The sequence below is a fragment of the Harpegnathos saltator genome, unplaced genomic scaffold (assembly GCF_003227715.2).
Source record: "Harpegnathos saltator strain DR-91 unplaced genomic scaffold, Hsal_v8.6 scaffold139, whole genome shotgun sequence".
NCBI classification, from domain to species: Eukaryota; Metazoa; Arthropoda; class Insecta; order Hymenoptera; family Formicidae; genus Harpegnathos; species Harpegnathos saltator.
This window is the reverse complement of record NW_020229916.1, coordinates 129,011-152,501: the sequence shown is the minus strand read 5'-3', so window position 1 is coordinate 152,501 and position 23,491 is coordinate 129,011. Positions and strand designations below refer to the sequence as shown.

Here is a 23,491-nt window from a genome sequence, read left to right as displayed (position 1 = left end):
TAATATTTAATTTGAAATTAATTTTAAATTAATATAAAATTAATTTTAGATTAATTTCTGCTCAATCTACCATGTTCATTGTGACGTTGAGGAAACTCTGTTCCTCGGTATGTCAATAGAACATACGATACCCTTGCCCAGAGTATAAAAATCTTCGATCATTGCCGATATATTTAAAACGAGATTATCATCGTCATCCAGTTTTCGACAATTGACTTCTGATACTTTAAATTGTTTACGTTCTAGAGCAGAAGGTTTCAGTAACACTCCTATTATAGAACCGCCGTAAGTGTCGTGGAAGAATAATGCGTATTCGCCGTAGCCGTCCTGAAAATAAAATGAAAATGAACATAAAATACAAATCTCGTTTAAATCATAATGCCATAAATTACTTTTTTCTTTTTAAAGCGCGCATATATGCAGCGAATTAATGAAATTAACAATCACTTTTTTTATAGAACTGATTAGTAATTTCAAGATACAAACCCTTAAATCTCTCAGGAAACATTGTACGGGATCAAAGTCCACAATTGGAATTTTTTGAAGCGAATGCGACTTATACGGATGTAGATCCACAACATCCACATCGTCTGGTATATCGATTGCCTGAAGTCTTCGTGGATTCATAGTCGACTTTAGATATATCAGGCAGTCGTATTCTAACAATGAAGGACGGAACATTCGTTTCGCATCTAGTACCATATCTTTGAGAAACAGATCGTCGAATATTTTCAACGATTCCTTCGCGAGTACATTTATACGTCGTAAAATCAACTGTGAAGGCGCTTTTTTGGTCCACAAGGACTTCTGTTGATGATAAGGAGTCGATATAAATAATGGTGGTAGAGAACTGCGAGCGGTAATAAATAAAGTCTCAACAGCGTAAATTTCCTCGTCTGAAATTGAATGCAGTGCGTTATATTATATGACATAATTATTAGCATATTGTGACAATTCATGACTGGTAATAAAGGAACAGGAGTTGCTAATATTCAAAGGATACTTACTAGTCATTTCGTCATTAAAATTAACGATGATCGGGTCAGTGTCCCACGGTGCTTTTGCAATGAATTCCAGAAAACGTAAAAATGCTACTTGCGGTGTTTGAGACGGTTTATACGGTGCTGGGGTCAAATATATGGATGCTATAAGCAATTCAACTACCGTGTTTGGTATATGGGCATCATCCATTAGATTCGCCGATAGCCATCGTTTTGCTAAACAACAAGCGGGACCAAATGATGGCTGTTGAGAATACAACCTGTTTAATGAAAGAGTATGGTGTTAAAAAATCACAACAGATCACGATTCCACCATTGATATTCTTCAGATATAAACGAAGAGTACTTAATATTCTAGATTCATATTCTACGAATATAAATAAATCATAGAATGCTTATAAATTCATATTCTGCGATATGAATAAATGTCATATGTTATATGCGTTGATCATAATTACATTCGTTGATTCTTACCCATGCAAGGCGCTACTTAGTTGCGGCAAATGAAACAGTTTGTTTTCCAGTTCAATAGATTCTTCATTGTCCCTATATTTGATAACTCCATCTGCTTTGATCTGTTTTACTAAAGCAATTTCCTTTTGAATTGCCACTCTTAACCGGAAAATGAACCCATCCTATTGAAAACAGAATCTCGTGTTAGTAAGAAAGAACATAGCAATTATGTACAATACTTCAGTATATTCCTCAAATATCTCAAAAAATATTAGATAAATAAAAAAATGTTTTAGACAAAAATAGTTCAAATTAACTAGTAGAAAAAAAACAATGTAGTAAAAAATAAAGGTTCCCATTTAAAAAACGCAAGTTGATCTTCAAATGACCTTGAAAATAGAGGTCAAGGTCAAAGTCAAGTTCATCATAAGGTAGCTCACTTAAATCCCTACAACTTTTATTCAGATCATTTTCCTTGAAGCTTCAATACTGAAGAGTTATTTGGGGTGTGACATTAAAATGGGACACCCTGTATACAATATTTATAATATGTATAATGATATAGTAGTACATACATCGATAAAGAGGATGTCTCAGTTCTCGCGATTTTAATCTTACCAAAAGGTTCTCTTAGCAACTTAGGATTTCCCCCACGAAAACATCAATAGAAACATCAGTAGTTTTTCAGATATAAACGATAGAAAAAGCTGGGGTTTTCACTAACTACACTTCAAACGAAGTGGATTATAAAATTTATTTTCTGCGACCAATTTTAAACGGATTTTAATAGAATTCTGTTTCTACTTTGGAACTTAGTTACAAAAATATGTTGATAATCGAAAAGTTACCGTAAATATCAAATAATGAGAACAAATTATCTCTAAATTGTTTTATATAGAATCTGTCGTAAATTACCGTAAAATTAAAATTTGGGATCAACTCGAGAACTAGGGCATACTTTTTTGTATATTAATGTATTTTGTTAATGTAAATTCTACTAACCTGCATTACATCCACATAAGAGGGATTAGCTTGTACTTTCAGTTGATGCTGTTTTCTGAGACATTCAGCAATCTGTAGATGAAAGGCTGCTTTCGTTCTTCTAATGGCTTCCAACTCTATGGGCCATTTTCCACTGACCGATAATTGTAACACCACTTCGTTCGCGTGAACATACGCAGGGCATCTTTTAATATTTTTCGCAAGTACGAAGCAATTCTTGTCCTCCTCGGTGACACCATTGCTACTTCGATGAATGGTAGCAAGCGGTGGAAAGACCTCTGTGTATCGGAAAACTGGACTCGATCCTTGCACGCCGTTTATTGTCAATGGCATGTCACTCAAAGACATTAAACTCTGTTCCAAGTTGTTGAAAGCTTTCAGAACTTTTAATGTAGCTTCTTCACCAGTGCCATATGCGAAATGCGTTATTTTGTACTAGACAGAAATACCAATCATGAATTATAGGAAATATAATAATAACTGAAGACTATAAAGAAAAGTGCAATCGAATCAGTATAATTAACTGAAGATATATTTGCAAGTAACATTGTGTGACATTACCTTATGCAACTTCAGGAAATCATCCAGTTGATCCACAAAGAACAAATACTGATTTTTGGAAATTTTCAATTTTGTCTTTAGTAAATATATTATTATTTTCTTGCATATTGCTCTCTTATCCGAAAGAGTTTTACCTTTTGACCAAATTACAGCCTCACGAATCGATGCGTCTTGAAACCTTCGCAATTCCGATTTACCTCTCCAGAATTTTTTGAAATTAATTGCCTGTAAAATATATAAATACCGAAATATATAAATAACGATTATGACATATATTACTTTACTATCTTATTAGGGCTATGTCCAGATATTTATTGCCAATATGGAGAGTCTATAATTCATGTTACATATGATACAAATTTTCAATATTGACTATCAGATAATTTAATATGAATAGCGGAACACAGTCTATGTGTATGTTTTAATTAAACTTATTTCAATTGTTTGTTTACTTCAGCTAGATTGCCTTCGGGCCCTTTATCTAGAATGTTAAAGGCAGTATCAGGATTGAATTCAAATCCAATTATGAGTTTTCCAGCATCACTGGGTATGTCCTCAGTACATTCCCATTCCTTAAATGGATTAGGCAATACACATAATCGGTTAATCCTGTTTCCTAGACCTTTTTGTAAAATTTCAACGAGCAATTTGATCATTTGACTTCGCTTATTTGGTCCATAATTGATTTTATCATTCATACTGGATTTATTGTTCACTAATTTTTCCAAAATTGTGCTATCCTGGAAACTAAATACAAAAAACTGGTAAAATATTTAAAATAAATTTGATACTTATAGAAAGGTAAGTATAATCTGTTTACAATATAAATTACCATAAAACTTGATCAAATGCTCTATAAAATGGCACATTTTGCATAAAGAGAGCTTGGAAGATGTCCATATGTTTATTATTCAAATGCTTTAGAGAAAGTTCTGCTTCTCTCTGCACCCATGAGAAAGTGCATTTAGATAATTGTACTGTATAATTATGATATCCTGTGATATCAAGGAAAACACAATCATAGTAGCTATGATAATGGGAAATTTGTTCTTGGTTCTTTTTGTCCTTACACATAGTGATACCCTCTTCACACCAATTACGGCGCACTATACAAAATGATTTTTATTATTATTCCGCACAGAATCATGTAAAAACAATCATGTAAAAAAAAAACAATCAACAGAATTTATTGAACAATTTCCTAACACACCTAAACAGGACCAAGTAATCCGTACTATTTGGCAACTGGTCATAGATTGATCAAGTTTCTTCGTACGCAGTAAATAGATCACAAACATAGTCATAATGTGACCAGTGAAACCGTCACAGTTGTTGCTTAATTCACGTTGTTTCAGCCATATTTTCAGTAAAATTATAGCATCCCTTAAATTTTCATGTTGTCTTATTATTTGTGCAACATTGTCATTTGTGTTCCTCATTACTAGGTCGTGCAGTATTAAAGAGTTATAATACGGAGTTGATGGTAGAGTTTCTATGAATGTAATACAACATATGAGAAATTTCACTTTATACAAACAAAATACAATTTTATCATGTTTATATAATAGGTCTGTTTATTTTAACTAAATTGGTGTTGCATTTCCTCCCTTGCTAAGTTACACACTTGCTTCATTCTAAAGGCAAAAAATGCAACCTAATTCAGCTTAAAAAAATTAATTTGATATAATAATTTTCTATGAAAATATAGACTCACCATCACTTGAAGATTTATCAAAATACCATTTTGGCCTGACACTATTTTTCTCTGGTAAAAACCTATCCAAGTGAAAACTGGTCTCCTGTGCAGATATGTGTATTATTATATCAATCTTTTTGTTCAATTTTCCATTAGGTCGGAGCTTCAAATAAGATCTTAGATCGTCGCCGATAAACTTCTTACTCTCTGCAATATCACTTCCTATATTCGATGTTATAAACGCCAAATACATTGCTTTTTTTCTAAAATATATATAGTTTTGGAAATCCTGTTTTCCAAATGAAGCAGCTGGCATTTCCACCATTACATCAACAATGACATTAGGACCGAGCGTACACCCCGAGTTGTAAGATCCAATAACATCAATGTGTGATGGTGTCAAAAATTTAAAAACACTCTTGGTTTCTTCTGGTACATGTGGTACAGGAATATGAATGCCTAACTTATCTTCCAAATTATTATCCACAAGCTAAAATAAACCAGTTAAATGAATTATTTAATTCTATTGTATTTGTATTACATTGTAAATGGATGCATATGTGAGTTATATACTAACTGGTATTTCTTCAGTTTCATCAATGGATTTAATGGTTTTTTTTAATTTTTCAAACCAAGTATCAAAAAGTATTTTATATTTATCTTCAAGCTTCACTGTACTAAGAATTTCTTCAATTTGAAGTTTGAATAGATTTGAATGATATGAATCTTCTGTCTCCTTATGCTGTTGAAGTTCCTCAACTGTTGGTTGTTTATAAAGATGGTTTTCAAACTTCTTCTTCTTAGGAGCCACATCACTTATCTCATTTGTAACTTTCTTTCTCTTCTTCTGATTTAATGCAAATGATTCAATCTCATAATTATCTAGATCTTCTTCATAGTCTAAATCTTCTCTTTCTTCTTCATTGTCTAGATTTTCTTCTTCTCCATAGTCTAAGTCTTCTTCTTTTTCTTCTTTATTATCTGGATCTTCTTCTTCTTCATAGTCAACATTGTATTCATCATGTTTTTTCTTGTTTAACTATAATTGTTTAAATGTTATTAAATTTATTATTCTTTTATATTTGTTCAAAACATATAAAATTTAATATATATAAAAACTGACTGCAGTTTTATAAAAGTCCATCCTTCAATATTCATGAAATTTTTATAAATAAGGACAGATCTTTGAGATCAATTTACTTTTTAATTAGTGGTTAGGTTGTCTTTAATTGTGATAATTTTGTTTAAAACTTTGGGGAGATCTACACAAAACTACAATTAAAACTCTTGAAACTCCTAAAAAAATATTCTATTGGGATATTTATATTTTGTATGCAAAAAGCACATTCTTGAAATATAATTTTAACATTTGCTTTGATGAAACTTTGCATAGAAATGAAACTATAAAAACTAAATAGAATTATTATAGTCAAGTATGATCCAAAAACTAATAAGTTCAAATCTAAAAAGTTATTCAACTTCTAGAGTGAATAGACCAAGTAACCAGATCCTGAATGAAACTTATGATTCGCTGGTATTTTGATAGAGGAATCATTAACAGAGGCAAGATTATAACAAAGCAACATTATAATTGTTGTAAACGATCTGACCATTAATTAACATTAAAGTATTTAAAACATTATTCGAAAAGATATGTTGTTTGTATTATTCGTATAACATTCAATGATAATTTATAAGCAATTTTATGGATTTGATATTACTTTTATTTATTAGAAACTTTAGAAGTTGTCGAAAAAGTGAAAAACGGACAAATCAAATTCTAGAGCTACTCGGCTTTAATACTGAGAATGAAATAAGCACTTTATTTTTTACATGTTTTAATGTTCCGTGCTGAGCCGTTTTGTGCGACTTTTCATTCAGACCATTTGATATTTTGAGTAAAGATAGATATTATCATAAAATATTTCATTATGTTCATTGATATATTCATTGATCAATAATAATCATTGATCGAAGTAATTAGCTTATAATAAAATAGTTATCATATCGTGTACCAGCGGTGATACATGCGACACGGAATGCGTTAACTTAAATTTTAGCAACTATCAAAACTTTTTTATGAATATAAGTACTTCTATATATGAAAAATACTGGTATTCTAATTAGAACTAACAAATTGTAAGATCAAAATATTAATAAAGAATAACCAAATTTATGTAAGTAAAAGTTACGAACATCAATTTACAAATAAAGTAACTAACTTAGATCTCTGAATGATTTTAAAGTTCAACATACCTTTAAATGAGAACTCATCATTTTAATTTTGTTATGTATAAACTTATATTTTTAATTCCTTTTCAATTAACACATGTATAAACCCACATATAAAACATTACATGTGCACTAGCGTACACGTGCTAACTGTTGCTAAACGGATAATTTCTGAAGCACAAGTGAGCCAAGAGAGCCAAACAATTTATCTCCCAATTCTGAAGATTTAAAGCGCCACCTTACACCAATTTTAAAAATATGTGCTCCTAATGGGGTGCGTACTGATTGGCTGCGTCCAGTAGAACAAAATGATCAGTGAGCGCTTAGTGATTATTGTCTGTGATTGGAGCATTCCTTTAGATTCTTCATAGACCCAGAAGTATTTACCAATCAGGAGCGAGAATCACTAAGCGCTCACTGATCACTTTGTTCTGCTGAACGCAGCCAATGGCCGTGTCCAGCAGACTCAACAGTTGGACAACATTACTAGATTTTCCACTGAATCTCGCTCCTGATTGGTAAATATTTCTGGGTCTATGAAGAATCTAAAAGAATGCTCCAATCATAGACAATAATCACTAAGCGCTCTCTGATCATTTTGTTCTATTGAACGCGGCCAATGGCTGCATTCAGCAGACTCAACAGTTGGACAACATTACTAGATTTTCCACTGAATCTCGCTCCTGATTGGTAAATACTTCTGGGTCTATGAAAAATCTAAAAGAATGCTCCATTCACAGACAATAATCATTAAACGCTCTCTGATCACTTTGTTCTACTGAACACGGCCATTGTCTACAGTACGATTGGATATAACCAGTAAAGCTAGCGGCACACGGTGCCTGTTTTTGTGCTGGATTGCTCGCTGGATGAAAATACTACGTTCTGATTGATGCATTTCCGAAGATGAATGGAACAACAAAAACAAGCATCGTGTGCCGCTGGTTTAAGCTGGTTTAAGCTTAGACGGGCGAATTCCTTATTTGTTGATCTGTAACCAATGGAATCTTCAGCCAATCAAAGAAGTGAATATAGTGTATATATACTAGTGGGGCATCACACAAGTAACATCCTCTCTAATAGTATTTCTAACTTCTATGGCAGAAAGAGGAAAGGTTATGTTTAAACGTTACCCAACATTATTTTTATAAAAACCGTCGAAATTTTAATAATATTAAACGTAACTTTATGCGATAGTATTGCAGTTTTTTATTTTACTTCTAGTGTAAATATCGATACAACTATATATTATTTGCCAACTTTCATTATGGTTTTATGTAATATCGAATGTTTAGAAAAAGTAGCGCAATATTTAGATGTTCCTTCAGGAAAATTACAGTTCTCTGACAAGAACGTAAGTGTTCATTTATTATATTAATTACGACAAAGTGTATCACCAAATGTATCACCAAGTGTATCACCAAATTAAAAAAATGGATTTGTACGAAATACCACACTTGTTCTTTTATATTGCTTCAGATACTGCTTGACTTAGAAAATAAGGAAAATACATCATCTATCCAAGGATTTAACACCATTGTACAAGCGCTTGCAAGAAATTCAAAATATGCTGATATACTCGGCAAAGAAAAAGAAACAAAAGCTCGATCGCAACAATGGTTAGAATATGTCACAGTCTGTGTCAATCATGCAGATTTCCCTCTTAATGCCAAGAGAGTATTGAATGTAATATCACAATAAGCACCTATATACAAAGCATGCTATATAGTCAGTAAAATGTCAATATGTTCTTTGATTTCAGGAATTAAATGCAGCATTAATAGATGTCACATATTTAGCTGGCACTGAGAAGACCATTGCAGATATTACACTTTATTATATTCTTCATTCAATAATGGTAATGATTATCATAAATTTATAAGTCTTACAACTTGTTTTAATTTTTTCATTAAAGAAAATTCAATTTCATTTTGAAAAATTATATATTATATATTATAATTACAAATTATAAGACAATAATATATAAATATATATATTTATATAGTTAGTAGCAAATCATAGCAATTCATCAACAATATATACTGTAATTTTGTATACTTTTTCTTACAGAAAGAATTAAGTTATCAAGAAAAGGCACAATATGTTCACGTGTCCAGATGGTTCGACAATGTTCAGCAAGAAGAAAGGCTGAGACAAAAATTGGATTTAATCTCCTTTGATTTAATGCACATATTCCTATAATTAACTCAGAATGCTTTGCATTCGAAACTTGCGATATTTTCTCCCTATCATACAAGGTATAACGATTAAATTAATTTAACAATTTCAGTCACATATGTTCCTCTATCGCAATAAGATACATCACATTGAATAACCAATCAAAAAATAATTTCTAGACACAAAGATGTCGCTAGCTAGAGACCCTAGGGGGTAAATTTATTGGACATCAGATCGAACGTCCTGTGAATCTCCCATTATGTATGAATGCAAGAGATTCGTTGCAATAGTTTCAGACAAATAGCAGATGTAGGCTTATCACAATATCATTTCAAATTGTCGCGATGCATGCCCAAATTTCTGCCATATCGCGTTTCTTAATCACTCTTATCTCGTTTAACATATTGGTACGTGATACAGTCTGCCTCGATAAGATCTACCGCATCACGAGTGTCACTTAGTAGAAATTATGATGACGCCGTTGGAAAGGCAGGCTTGAGGCGCGTTTCAAGGTTTCCCCCTGCTAATATTTTATAATTGCTTAGTGACTGCTACCGACGTCGCGTAACGCACAGGTAGATCGCTCTCGCGATCGCTCTCCATTACGAGAGATGCGCGGTCTCCCCCGCATTGCCGCATGAGGAATGCCAGGTTTTCACGGTCGTTGCATTCAAGTAACGCGTGCGCAGGCGAATGCGACATTGTGGACTTCGCCTTCGATTCAATCGTTGCGGTCGTGTCGACCGTTTGCCTTCGAGTCGTTCGTTTCGGCCTAAATTTTAGCCTAACACGCGAAAAAGCGGCCTGTTTCACTCGGCATCTCGCTAATTGACACGTAGCCGAACGCAACGAGATGGCGGATGATTCGAGCGTACGCGTTGCCGTACGGTAAGTACGAAAACGCGAAGTCGCGTTCAACTTTTGCTCCGTGTCTCTCTTTTGGTCCATGTCAGCGTTTCAACTGACAGCTAAGAAACACTGCAGCGTCCGCATTAGCGGCGAGCAAGCGGTACGCTGCGGATGTTTTCACATACAGTCGACCGCGCGGACTCCCTTTTCGTCGCGATGCGAGGAAAAATCCCCGAGAGACAGAAGTCGTTTCTCTCCGCAGACCGGGTTGCTTTTTACACGATTTCTCGCCATTCCATTTGATTACTTCTTGCAATACCGCATAATGAGACACCCACGACATGAACGAAATAGCAAACATCGTTATGGAAGTAAGATATTTTTCTTGCGCGTTGTTTGCACTTCTAGTAACTAACGAGTTTTTTTATTTATCATAATATACCGCTAAGATATGAAAGATACGAAGAGAAGAGAGACGATTGAGCAAGGGGAAATTTTTTCCATTACATCACGACGTAAAGAGAAACTCTACGAAACGCTAGTAGTTCTACGCAACGTAGAAATACCGATCGCGAATACCGATCCTCGGGTATCTCCTTTTATGACAAATGCGTGGGCTTAATTACACGTTTAATACACGTCTGTCTAAGAAAGCTGCATCATCAACTTCCGATTCCGAGATACACGATTGATTGCATTGCATTATCCGGATATAGCAATTTAAATAAAAATAGATATGAAAAATTTATTTTTTATTTGTGACATTTTGTTTTGTATACGAATATATTTATTTTACAGTATAATTTTATCTTAATATATTTATATATAGAATGATGAATTAAAAATTAATTTGTATAAAAAAAATCCAATTCCATTCTAGAATGATATATAAAAAAGAAAGCAGTTTTGTTATAAAATCATTGATACTAGAATGTTCTGTTTGCTGATTTAAAAATTAATTGTTTCTGTTATATGTTTTATCATATTTTATTGACAATTTAGTATAAGAATTTATTGTTCTTTTTTGCAGAATAAGACCTCAAGTAGCTCGTGAGGTGATTGATATGTGTAGGATTTGTACTCAAGTACCTCAAGGGGAACCGCAGGTTTTTCTTGGACCTGACAAGGCCTTTACATATGATTACGTTTTCGACACACAGTCAGATCAAAATTCAATTTATGAAACATGTGTGAACCATTTAGTAGAAGGTGCATTAGACGGATACAATGCAACAGTTCTTGCCTATGGACAGACTGGCTCAGGCAAGACTTATACTATGGGCACTGGTTTCGATGTAGAAGTAGATGAAAATATAGTTGGAATCATACCTAGAGCTATCAAGCATCTTTTCAATGGAATAGCGGATAAACAGGAACGTGCGAGAGAACGTGCACAGATGCCTCCAGAATTTAAGGTTTGTATTTCTAGTATTAAACAATAGTATATAGTTTTTTAAAACAATTCAGATATACTTTTAATAACAGATTCTTCAGCCAAGTTAGGAGATTGTAATTTTACATAACTTTTAATATGAAACTTTTAGTATTTTATATCTTCAAGAATAAAATTAAAATTATTTAAAATCATGTAATAAGGAATTTTAGATTTCTTTCTATTTTGACTATAATAAAACGATTATATTTTTATATTGTTATAATTTTGTGAAACAATAAAGATTTCAAAATAGCACATATTTCATAAAATTAAAACAATGTAAAAATATAATTATTTCACTTACAAAATACAAAATTACTTATTACACATCTCAACAATTGATTTTAGATTAAAATGATATTGCAGTGCATTTCTGAATTTTATCTGATCAAATAACTCTAGTTTGAGTTAGCTCTAACAAGGAATCTCTCAACGTATATAGCACAATTTGTCATGGTCGATGTAATAATAATAATGTATCTCTTTTTGTCGTAGGTTACAGCGCAGTTTTTAGAATTGTATAATGAAGATTTAAAAGATTTATTAGAACCAGGAGGACCGAGAGGAGGTGCCCGTATTCATGAAGATACGACGGGCAATATACACTTAGCCGGTGTAGAACCGCGAATCGTAACTAGCCTCGAACAAGCACTGGAGTATCTTCGTTTGGGTGCATTATCGCGTACAACAGGATCCACACAAATGAATACCCAGTCTTCAAGGTCGCACGCTATATTTACATTATATATTAAACAGCAAAGATGCATCAAAATCGAAGATCCGGATGCGGATGTTGACACGAGCGGTGCCGAATTGGCGAACGAGTTCGAAATGTTAACCGCAAAGTTTCATTTCGTCGATTTGGCGGGTTCCGAAAGATTGAAAAGAACTGGCGCTACCGGAGATCGAGCGAAAGAAGGCATTTCTATAAATTGCGGATTGGTAAGGATGAACTCGGGAAAAAGAAGGACAAGGAGTGTCAATCATCTGATGACATATATCTTTTTCGCAGTTGGCGCTAGGCAATGTCATTTCTGCCCTGGGTGACAAGACGAAGAAAGCTTTGCATATACCATATAGAGATTCAAAGTTGACCAGATTACTTCAAGATTCTCTTGGAGGTAAAATTATTAATGAAGTTGCAATAGAAGACAAAAATACATGTAACGTACGGTCATCTTATCATTTTTTATAATTTTTCCTTGAACGTTAGAAGATTATTTTGTTACTAGATAAATTTCATAACCACCCACAACAATTTGTTTAAATATGATAATATAAAGAATATTTTCATTAACACTGAATAAAAATTAGTGCGTTGAATGAAAGTCGTCACATATAGACTAATGTGGGAAATAGATTTATACTTGAAGAACGCCTTTGCGTATGATATTTCTATCTAGGATAATCATTTTGTAAATTTCTCATTTTATATCTTAGAGATTTCAAGATACTAAATGTTAGATATATGCAGTGAATTATATATTGCGACGAATTGTCTTTCGTAGGAAATAGTCAAACTGTCATGATAGCATGCGTATCGCCAAGTGATAGAGATTTTATGGAAACGCTAAGCACCTTAAAATATGCGAATCGAGCGAGAAATATAAAGAACAAAGTTACCATTAATCAAGATAAGAGTTCGAGGACGATCGCTTCGCTTCGTCGTGAAATTCAGCAACTTCAATTAGAATTGTTGGAGTATAGACAAGGTACGTTTAATCGGATTACATTGGAATATACTTGAGTACTATACATAATAATAAATACCACACATAATAACATTTTCTTATTATTTTTTATTTTATTTTATTCAATTTTTTATCAAGCTAAATGTTCCACTTAATGACAGTGCTCCAATGTGACAATTGCTTTTTTTTTTTTCTTTTTAATAATCAACTAATACAACCATGATCTGTGAAATTATTTTTTAATTTCTTCAAAATTAAATTATCATGTCATTAAATGGTTAATTAGTTCAATGGTTAAATGGTTAATTTGGAGAAAACAAATAATCAGTTAATTTGAAGAAAACATATATAAATTAAAATTTTTTTATAAATTAGAAGAGTATAACAATTAAAGTTCCAACTGTTAAAGTTTTTTAATAAATTTAACTTTGTATATTTAAGATGTATATAATTAATTTGTCAATTTATTTTCATAATGAGATTACTTAGTCACTAATTTGGACATTCATTTTATTATCTTTGCTTCTTTTAGGCAAAAGAGTCGTTGGTGAAGACGGAGTTAATGACGCTTGGCATGAAAATCAAATGTTAAACAGCGAACTGCAGAGTCTTCGGACCAGGGTGAAGGCACTTTCGGAAACGGTTGAGGCATTAACCGCCAAGAATGCTCTTTTATTAGCTGAGAAAGTGGCAGGTCAATGGGTGACTGCGTTGGGTGGAGGTGACGAGCAGGTTACCAGTTTGGTGCAAGGCTATGTTCAAGAAATCGAAGAGTTAAGAGCTCGTCTGCTAGAAGCGGAGGCCATGTATCAACAATTAAAAAAGAGACAGATGCAGGTAACATGCCATAATTTTAACGTTACAAACGTTAAAAATGAACATAGTGGCTTCGTGATGTCATAATGAAATATTATTCAGGTTAATGCGGCGAATCCATACGGAGATAGCTCGTTTCATCCTGACTCCTCGACCTTATTGGTCGACGCTAAGAAAGATCTCGAGAAGGAGATCGAAACGTGGAAAGCCTTGAAGGAACAGTACAGCCATGGTAACACCAGCGTTAAGACAATGGACGAAGGGGAAATCGACGATGCAGAGAATGCGCAGGATTCTGTAAGCGAAGACGATTCCGACGATGATTCCGATCGTAAAGGTACGTTCAAGTACATACCATATAGCTATACACAAAGCGAATTATTTCATTCTTTTTGCAAAAAATTCACATGAGAAAAGATTTCTGCAAAATGTTTCTATTAGGACATGTTCTCATTTTTGTATCGAAGTATTGCATAATGAGTATACATCGTAGCAACTTCTTTCTTTCAGATTCCAAAACACGAGGTATTCTGCTACTTGTTCACACATGCGTGCATACGTGCGTTTCAAACTGTATATTTTTGTTTTGTTACATTGTACATTATTTTACAGAGGAAGACGAGGAAGAAGCGGCCATGGGTCGCGAATTGGAAGCATTAACATCGGACATTGATGTAAAGCAACGCTTGATACAAGAGCTCGAGCTCTCTCAAAGACGCTTGCAAACTATGAAGCAGCATTATGAAGATAAGCTGGCACAACTACAAGCTCGTATCAGAGATACGCAAGAGGAGAGAGACAAAGTGTTGATGTCCTTGCAACAGCAACCTGCGCCTCCCACCGAGAAGGTGAAGAAATTACGTGACGAATACGAGAAGAAACTCTCCAACATGCAGAAGGAGATGCGACTTTTGCAATCCGCCAAGAAGGAGCACGCGAGATTACTGAAGAATCAATCGCAGAGCGAGAATAGATTAAGGGGCCTACGAAACGAACTTTCGGAGATGAAGAGGGCGAAAGTGAAACTTCTGAACAAAATGCGTGAAGAAGCGCAACGGCATAAGGAGAATGAGCTGAGACGCAACCGAGAAATCGCGCAGTTACGTAAGGAAAGTCGCAGGAATGCGAATGTGATCAGAACTCTGGAAGCCGACAAAAGAATGAAAGAAGTTGTGCTCAGACGTAAACAAGAGGAGGTAACGGCACTACGAAGAAGAGACAGAGGCTTGAGTCAAAAAGCCGCTGGCCGTACACCAGCTAAACCGATTAATCCCAAGGCACTAAAACAAAGGTGGCAGACGTTCGAGAGGACGATCGCCAAGCAAGCGCTGGCGAAGCAGGCCGCCGCAGAAACGGAGAGAGAAATGGAAAGATTGCTTCAAGAAAGGGAAGAGTTGGGGAGAGATCTAGAGAAGCTCCAGAAGCACAGAAACGTTATCGCAAACTCAAGAGGCGACACTGCGGACGTTGACGAAGAGATCGATAATGTGAAGAGTAAAATCAGCTATTTGCAGGTTATAATTAGTAACAATTTTGTATGGCTCAGTAAGATCCATATTAACAGTCGTTATTTGAAACTTGTTTCATATAAAATACTTGAATCAGAGATTAGTTAACACGTTGAATGCCGCGGGGGTCACCGATGACCGGCGCTCAATTTGCAAACGGTGCCGTGAGGGTCATCAGTGGCCGGCGATTCTGAGCTTAATAAAAACGCATGATTGAAGTAGATGACAATACTTAAAAAATATTCAATATTACCATCGCATAAATATTCAATATCACAACAACATAAAGACTCCCGGTAAGATAAATGCATACTGCATGACAATATAGTTCACATTATCTGCCGTAAATAATATTTTGCACTAGTACGTATCGTATAACGAAAAACTCATTCTGGCGTCTTAGGCCGGTCATGTAAAATTTGTCCGGCATTCAACGTGTTAAATGTTTTTTGTTGAATCACAAAATGGATGACTCTATTAGTAACAAAGTAACTTTATTATAAAAATAACTCAATATATTAATGATATATGTGTTAAATGGACGATTTCTTTTTATTTTATTGGAAATCTTGTGAACATTTGTGATTTCAATTGTATTATGTAATTGTATTTTTCTAATTTATGGAAAGATTTTAATTTATTTATATTTCTCAGAAATAATTGAACTACCGTTTTGTGACGTGATAATTTAATTTTGTTTTTCCCTTGGCAGTTTGGTTTTGGAAAAGTTAAAGGATGACACTGTATAGATCTATAAAATTCGTAGACATTTGATACTGACTATCATTCAGTTGTTAAGATGTCAGCAAGTAACAGTTCAAACTATCATTTTCAGAAGTATGCTTGTAATTATGATATTTCAGCATTTACTATGACTTAATTTTATTCAAAACTTATTATAACGAATGATATATCATATTTATATTAATATTTCTTGAATAAATACGGACTTATATTAGCTGTTAAGGCTTGTTAAGTAAAACAGGTGCAGTTATCACAAATTGGAACATTTGCTTTATGATGTACGTGATGTATTTATAATTGTGATTCAACTGAAAAAATATTGAACAATTCATATCAAACTAAATAATTAACATTTAATTCTAAATTCAAATCTGAGTATCTTATTCAAACTAAAATTTCAAGTAATGACTATTAGTACGGATTTAAGACTCTTTTATAGTTCAACGATTATTCTTATCTTCTTTACTGACTCACAAAAATATTGCAGGACAGTATCTCAGAGTGCCAACGAGACATGGTTGAAATGGGCGACGGTGAAGCGGAAGGTGAACCCGGAGTCGAAGCCCTTATCTCCACCATCCGAACGGTGGACGAGGCGCAGTACTTACTGCAACGAATGCTCGCATTTACCGTGGAGCAAAGCTGCGTAGCCGCACAAAAGCAACTGGAAGTACGAGACATGGAGTCACGACTCAATCAAGTTGCACAAGAGAGCGACGTACAGCATCAGTTACTGGAGCACGTATTACGCGACAGAGACCTTTTATCACTCACGAACAATCATGATAATGCATTAGCTTACAGCCCGGCCAGTTCAAGAAGCTCCTCTCCTGATAAGTAAGTCGAACAGTGATATTATGTTCTTTTATATGCATTGCTTTTCTTTTTCAAAGTATAAAATGTTACACTTCGAAGTATAAGCAAAAATATAGATTTTAACATTTTCATATGAACAAAATGTATTTCTCTTCACCCTTTCTGCCTGTGCAAAGACCAAATTTTCATTTGTATTTTATGTAATAGCGAAAATTATGGCCAAATTATACTCGGTGAGGAGAAACAGCGCAACAGTAAGGTCAGAAGAAGAACGACGCAGCCGCAAGAACTTCTTTATGGTATACATGCTAGTCCGGAGAATTTAAAAACAGACGATCAGAATCAAAATCATAACCACCCTCTTACAAGGGTTCCTAGTGCACCAGGTAGCCTGAAGTAAGCATACAGTATTTAAATCTCTTGCTACTGTTAGCATTTAGAGATGTGACATGAGAGGAATATGCGGGGAGAAACTTTCACTTTGTTAATTGTATTATTTGTAATTTGCTTAATAATATTATCTAGTAACTTGAATCAATTACTTATTATAAATATTTATTTATTAATTTAATTTACATAATAATATTATCTATTGAGATGTTTATAAACGAACACTAGAGAAATGGATATTCATCTATTGCATAGTTATTATTTTGCATATATATAATATATTTTTGTACGTACAATAGCTGAAAAGAAGTAAGTGAATATTCACTTTTCCAGTTTTCACTCATGAAAATCTTAGAACTTGTAAATACTTTGAAATAATGTATATTATCTATATTGGTGCAACATAATATTTTAAATAATATATATTCAATATTATAAATTATGTATATTCACAGAGGACTGGTGTTAACGAGGAGTCAATACGGCAGCGCTGTGACTGGTGGATCGCCAACTTTGACTCGTCGCGACAGCACGTCGCCCAGAGCTCTGCGACGGCCGATTCATCCAGGTGGAGGCTCCATGTGAGTGATTATCCTGCAGCACATCCTTGTTCTTATATTCTTTGCATACATCTGTCTTGATTTCCTACTCCATGCACTGTTGACTACTTTGTTTCCCTGAGATGAGATTTAATTTTGTTGATTTTGTCTGAGAAATTGGAATCAAGTGCAAGTATTTCGTGCCTATAAATATAATGTTTAATATTTAATAGTTTATATCATTTAGTGTGGTACATATACACACGTCCAAGCAAATGTAAGCACGAAATGACGTTAAATGGAGCAGGTCTCACGAAAGAGTCTCATGAACAAAAATTCGATGTAGAAATTATTGTTATAAAATACGCGTACGCAAACATACACATATACACAAATACGTTATATTACAAGAAATATTTATTATGTTATTCTATGTGTACAAAATATCTCTAAGTTTTGTATGTTTATATACCAGATAAGAGACGTCCTTCGCGATAAATTTCTAAGTGTTACATATTGTAAAATAGATAGGACTTTTATACGTGAATACATATGTATATTGCGTGTTCCACAAGAACCGCATCTTGTTTTCGTACGATACGTTGCTTTTACAAACGATACCTTTGAATAAAAACCTGGGTTTATGTGTGTTTAAAGATAAGTACTTTAATTTATGTAGTGTGCAATACACACGCGCATTATATACGGCGAATGAGTATCTGATGATACGTAAAATATTTATTGTTTTATTCACTTATACAGCTCACACGTGTTGTTAACAATTGCAATAAGGAGAGACGTTAATTTATACACAAGACAATTTTCTGATAAATCTCGTTAATATGTATAGATCTAAGAAATCGTTTTCTCTGTAATATAGGCTAATTAAAGAAATAATAAACGGCAAAATTTTGAGAAGTAACAGGCGAAAGTACAGATAGCTAAGTAAAAGAATTTCCTTGACGCGCGACACGTACCGTTTCTTACTTTGTATAGATTTTTAAAATACGAGATTTGCATTTGATAACGGCTGGAACTGATTGCGCTTGATTATGCACTCTCTCTCTCTCTCTCTCTCTCTCTCTCTCTCTCTCTCTCTCTCTCTCTCTCTCTCTCTCTCTCTCTCTCTCTCTCTCTCTCTCTCTCTCTCTCTCTCTCTCTCTCTCTTTCTCTCTCTCTCTCTCTCTCTCTCTCTCTCTCTCTCTCTCTCTCTCTCTCTCTCTCTCTCTTTCTCTTTATTTATTTTCCATTATACGCGTGACACATGCGGACACAACTGGATTAATATAACGTCTCACTCTTCTCTCTGCACATGCATGTTTAATATGATTTTCAAGTCGGCATGATAGTCTGGATTAGCGAAATGCGCCAAATGCCGGCTGACTAACACGCTAACATATAACAAACACACCTACCAGGGAGCAGGTAGCGCACACGGATATATCGTCGCCTCCTGGATCCCCAACTACCTACAGGCGGTTCAATAGCCGCGAAGAAAACGTTTTTTCGAGACTAACCGCGAGTAGGCAGCCAATCGCGTCCGAACCACAGCCGATGAAAGGAATTATTTCGCAATACCAAGGCAAGGTAGGCAAGCGCAAACAGATAACGAGAACTTGCTAGCTGTCTTTCTTTCTTTATCTCTTTCCTGGAATGAATAAATCATTAAATGTGTTTTCTCCATCAGGCGCAACCACGAGCCATTTTACAATGTTCCCACGTAGCCGAAGGACACAGCAAAGCAGTCCTTACCGTGTGCGTAACGTCGGATTCACTCTTCAGCGGTTCAAAAGGTAACACGAAGAAACGAGCGATGAAGAATGCTATGTAATCTGGCTATAAATTATATTTGGGCTTTCTTATATATTGTGAGTAATGACAGTAATGATATTATTTTGGGAACTTGCCACACAGTTCACCAATTAAAGTTAATGATTTGTTGTTTATTTTTTTGTGCTTTCTTAACTCGCTTTGTTTTAAGTGAACAATTCAGCTTGTCAAGCAGTCAAGAGCTTGATAAATTTTAAATCAATTTTTTCATAATATATGTTCAACAAAAAAACGCATGATTATGAACACGCACAAAATGAGTGTATTATTGACAGGATTAAACTGATACTGATTGCGCAGAATTTTAATGCACTCTCCAAAATTGATTCTATCAAAAGCTTCGATATTTCAAATCTCTGAACGAAGTGGAGAATTTAAAGCCTTGAAGACGAATTATTCGAGAAGTTTTTCGAATATATAAAACATATTACTATCCCTACTATATAGAGAAAGAATAATTGCGATAACAATTCGCATTGTTCAAAGATTCAAAGTTTCGAAGCCGAATTATCTGAAGCTCTTTGAATACATAAAAAAATATCTCTACTATGTGGAATAATTGCAATTATTCGTATTTTATGTACTTTCAGATCGTACCGTAAAAGTGTGGGACTTGGAAACGGGGATCGAGAGTCTAACTCTAAGCGGACATCCTAATAACGTCGTCGCCGTGAGATATTCCGCCGTGAATCAGCTCCTGTTCAGCGTATCCGCGGCGTACGTCAAAGTCTGGGATCTGAGGGCCGGCAACAACTGCATAAAGACATTGTTCTCTTCTGGTCAGACTCAAAGTGGCCCCATCGCGCTGTCGACTCCGTCTAGGACGCTCCAACTGCCCATGGGCGAGACGACGATCAACGACCTGGCGCTCAGCCTGGACGAGCAGGAACTGTACACAGCGTCCAGCGACAAAGTGCGAATATGGGATCTGCGTAAACTGACGTACACCGGTAGATTGAGCACGTCGCACACCGCGGCAGTCATGTGCCTGACCGTTGCTGAAGACGGTCGAGTGATAGCCGGCAGCAAGGATCATCTGATATCGCTCGCCGAGGCGAACGCGTCCGGGCCATCCGTCAATTTGGCGCCGCCGCATTATGACGGCGTAGAATGCCTCGCCACGATCGGTTCTACGCTATTTTCCGGTAAGCTTACGCGTATATTGCTGACATACGTTCGCTGCCAGCATCATACGTATATGACGCGACGATCTCTCATGAGGAATTACGTGTGCGTTATGTATGCGTGACGATGTAATTTTCTCTCTATGTCCTTCACATTATCAAATTAAATCTGTATCATATAATTACGTAAGAAGGAAATACGTACTGTTCTATCACGAGTCATTTCACAAATAAATCCTGGTAGCGGTTTAATGTTAATGTTAATAATGTAGGTATCTCTCGTGTAATACGGTAGATAACTTGTCTAAAAATCTCGTCTGGTATGTGGCATTAAGAATCCTTTGGCATTAAGAATCAGAAAAGGAGGTTGCGTTTAAAAAACCAACAAAAATAAAATTTTTATAACTATTAGAAACACATTATTCATTCGTATTAACAATAACGAGCGTTAAACCTCTTATCGAATAATGCACATTAATTTTCTTTTTCATCATTATTGAGCAGGACTAGGCGAGAGCGTTTTCTTGATTGCTTATTTTCTGGTTTTCTCCTGCGGTATATAGAGTTTTCTGTTCAGATTCCTTTTAAGAATATAGTTCGTTTGTTTTTGCTTTCATTAGATAAATCTTTGTAAATCCATAATACGAAGCTAGACATTTCAAAAGCTTTTTTTTTGACTTTGTTTCTTTCAGTTGAAGGATCTATTAGGATATATTAAAAAAATATATATATTAATCACTCGGTTAAGTTTATGCCCTATGATTTTTAATTTAATGAAAAATTTCGAACTTCGGATTTTTCATCTGCACTATTATCCAACAAATCGATTAGGTTTATTTAAAATTTTCAACAAATCTGCTTCAGCAGCTTCTTCCATCAGCAATTTTTAAATGTCTTCAGCGATCAAATTCTCGATGTTCCAATCATATTAAAGCGAAATTATGTGTAGAAGTAGCGTGTTACATAAGGAATACTTGTATATTGTGTAGTGTGTCGCGTATGAATCGCTCGTTCATCGCCGATGGTTTGCTTCTTTCAGGCTCCAGAGACATGTGTATCAAGCGTTGGGACTTGAATAAGATGGAATTAGTTCAATCCCTGAACAACGCGCACAAGGACTGGATTTTAGGATTGTGCACAATAAATAACGGTTCGGTGATGGTCTCGGGATGTCGCGGTGGTGTGTTGAAAGCATGGTCCGTCCCTAAGGATCATTTGGGGGAATGCACGCCCATCGGAGAAGTTCGAGCGCACGCTTCGGCCATCAACGCCGTGGCGACCAACCAGCAGCACATATTTACAGCAAGCAAGTGAGTAACAGAATTCAAATACCTCAACAGTTCTAAATTGGTTATTAGACGATGCGCAGCGACGGTTGTGTTCAGAGACGAAAGAGGGAAGGGGAGGGGGAGAGAGAGAGAGAGAGAGCGCGCCATTAAACATGACTTATCTAGCGTGAATCGTGTTAAATATTATGCATATTCGGGTCCAACAGCCCGCTGCGATATTCTGGGTAAAATATAACGGTCACGGATGTGTTGATTTCAGCTCTGGGGAGGTGAAGCTGTGGCGTATTCCCGATTCCTCATTATCTATGTCTATCTCCACAGTTTCCCTTTAACTTTATTTGCTTCTTGCTTGTGCGTCTCACTGCTATGCGTCTATCTTATATTTTTGTGGTGATGCGCATGTTTACTTCTACAAGTTAAACTGTGTCTTTTTACACATAACAACGGCAGATGAGTCTGCATCATTTGTTACGTCTATGACATACGTCGAGTGTTATCTGGTATATCTGGTTTTCTTTTCCTTTTTTTTACACAGTATTATGTATTTCCTAACGCTTAGAGTGTGCCGGATGAAAGTGAGCGCGAGTGAATTTCGTGTCCACATATATATATATATATATATATATTATACTATATATTTACATTTGCATTTGTGTCTAGGAGTTCATGTGATCTAACTGCCAGTATAAGGTCCTTAGACATTTTAAAGATTGAACTCATATGTTGAGAGAGTCGACTTACAAAGTACACCGAGTCAACTTCATTGCCTAACTTCGTATGCGTATTTGTTGCGATTATAAAGTATAAAACTGCTTTTTTTCTCCAGCTAATGGATCAAAATTACACATAAGAAAATAATCACTTACATGACTGTATGTTTCTTATTAGTTTAATGTGTAAAAACGTTTAATTTATATATGTTATTATTTGCTTCTATGTTGTTTACTCCAATTTGGTGCTTTGCATGGTCATCGTGTCGATACGAAGTGACGGAACTGTGAGATTGTGGAACTACTGTAAACGAGAGACAAGGACCTTCCAGAGGAGCAACTCACTGAAAAGCTAATATTTATGCATCGTATACTCCGTGATAAATTTATGTATTCAACTTGCAATTATATACGGTTTTAATTTAATCTAAATGATAATGCACCTGATCCATCCATTATTAGTTCATATTGTACATTATTAAATTTTAGTATTACATATATAAACATATATATATATATATATATATATATTGGGGATATTTATATATATTATACATACTTGCTAAAGCGATTTTATATCTGTTGACTCTATGTCGTAAATTTAATAGATATATTAGGAAGATGTGG

General features: G+C 34.8%; 3 protein-coding genes across 6 annotated transcripts; 2 read left to right on the top strand and 1 right to left on the bottom strand.

Annotated features, from left to right (window-relative positions):
- Nucleotides 1-25: 25 nt before the first annotated feature.
- Nucleotides 26-7,120, bottom strand: Mat89Ba (nucleolar protein 6 Mat89Ba). The gene is made up of 12 exons (XM_011144589.2): nucleotides 6,970-7,120; nucleotides 5,291-5,752; nucleotides 4,732-5,203; nucleotides 4,228-4,509; nucleotides 3,850-4,123; nucleotides 3,470-3,764; nucleotides 3,018-3,242; nucleotides 2,457-2,891; nucleotides 1,476-1,636; nucleotides 1,008-1,261; nucleotides 487-896; nucleotides 26-327 (listed from the first exon to the last, which is right to left on the bottom strand). The coding sequence occupies exons 1-12, from the start codon at nucleotides 6,988-6,990 to the stop codon at nucleotides 76-78; spliced, it is 3,543 nt and encodes a 1,180-aa protein (XP_011142891.1). The 5' UTR covers nucleotides 6,991-7,120; the 3' UTR covers nucleotides 26-75.
- A 1,092-nt stretch (nucleotides 7,121-8,212) lies between these two features.
- On the top strand, nucleotides 8,213-9,147 carry AIMP3 (aaRS-interacting multifunctional protein 3). The gene is made up of 4 exons (XM_011144660.1): nucleotides 8,213-8,299; nucleotides 8,425-8,631; nucleotides 8,708-8,803; nucleotides 9,016-9,147. Exons 1-4 carry the CDS (start codon nucleotides 8,213-8,215, stop codon nucleotides 9,145-9,147), a joined length of 522 nt encoding a protein of 173 aa, XP_011142962.1.
- On the top strand, nucleotides 9,103-23,353 carry Klp31E (kinesin-like protein 31E). Of its 4 annotated transcripts, none has more exons than XM_025308081.1 (17): nucleotides 9,103-9,203; nucleotides 11,003-11,387; nucleotides 11,903-12,349; nucleotides 12,420-12,528; nucleotides 12,916-13,119; nucleotides 13,631-13,935; nucleotides 14,017-14,251; nucleotides 14,425-14,439; nucleotides 14,527-15,428; nucleotides 16,654-17,003; nucleotides 17,190-17,378; nucleotides 17,828-17,953; nucleotides 19,330-19,498; nucleotides 19,599-19,704; nucleotides 20,332-20,886; nucleotides 21,905-22,175; nucleotides 23,142-23,353. In XM_025308081.1, exons 2-17 carry the CDS (start codon nucleotides 11,037-11,039, stop codon nucleotides 23,218-23,220), a joined length of 4,413 nt encoding a protein of 1,470 aa, XP_025163866.1. In that variant the 5' UTR covers nucleotides 9,103-9,203; nucleotides 11,003-11,036; the 3' UTR covers nucleotides 23,221-23,353. The 4 variants fall into 4 exon arrangements, with proteins under 4 accessions (XP_025163866.1, XP_025163863.1, XP_025163864.1 ...); XM_025308078.1 differs by lacking the exon at nucleotides 9,103-9,203 and adding an exon at nucleotides 9,306-10,011; XM_025308079.1 differs by lacking the exon at nucleotides 9,103-9,203 and adding an exon at nucleotides 9,306-10,011 and having other exon boundaries at nucleotides 22,414-23,312.
- The last annotated feature ends 138 nt before the right edge of the window (nucleotides 23,354-23,491 follow it).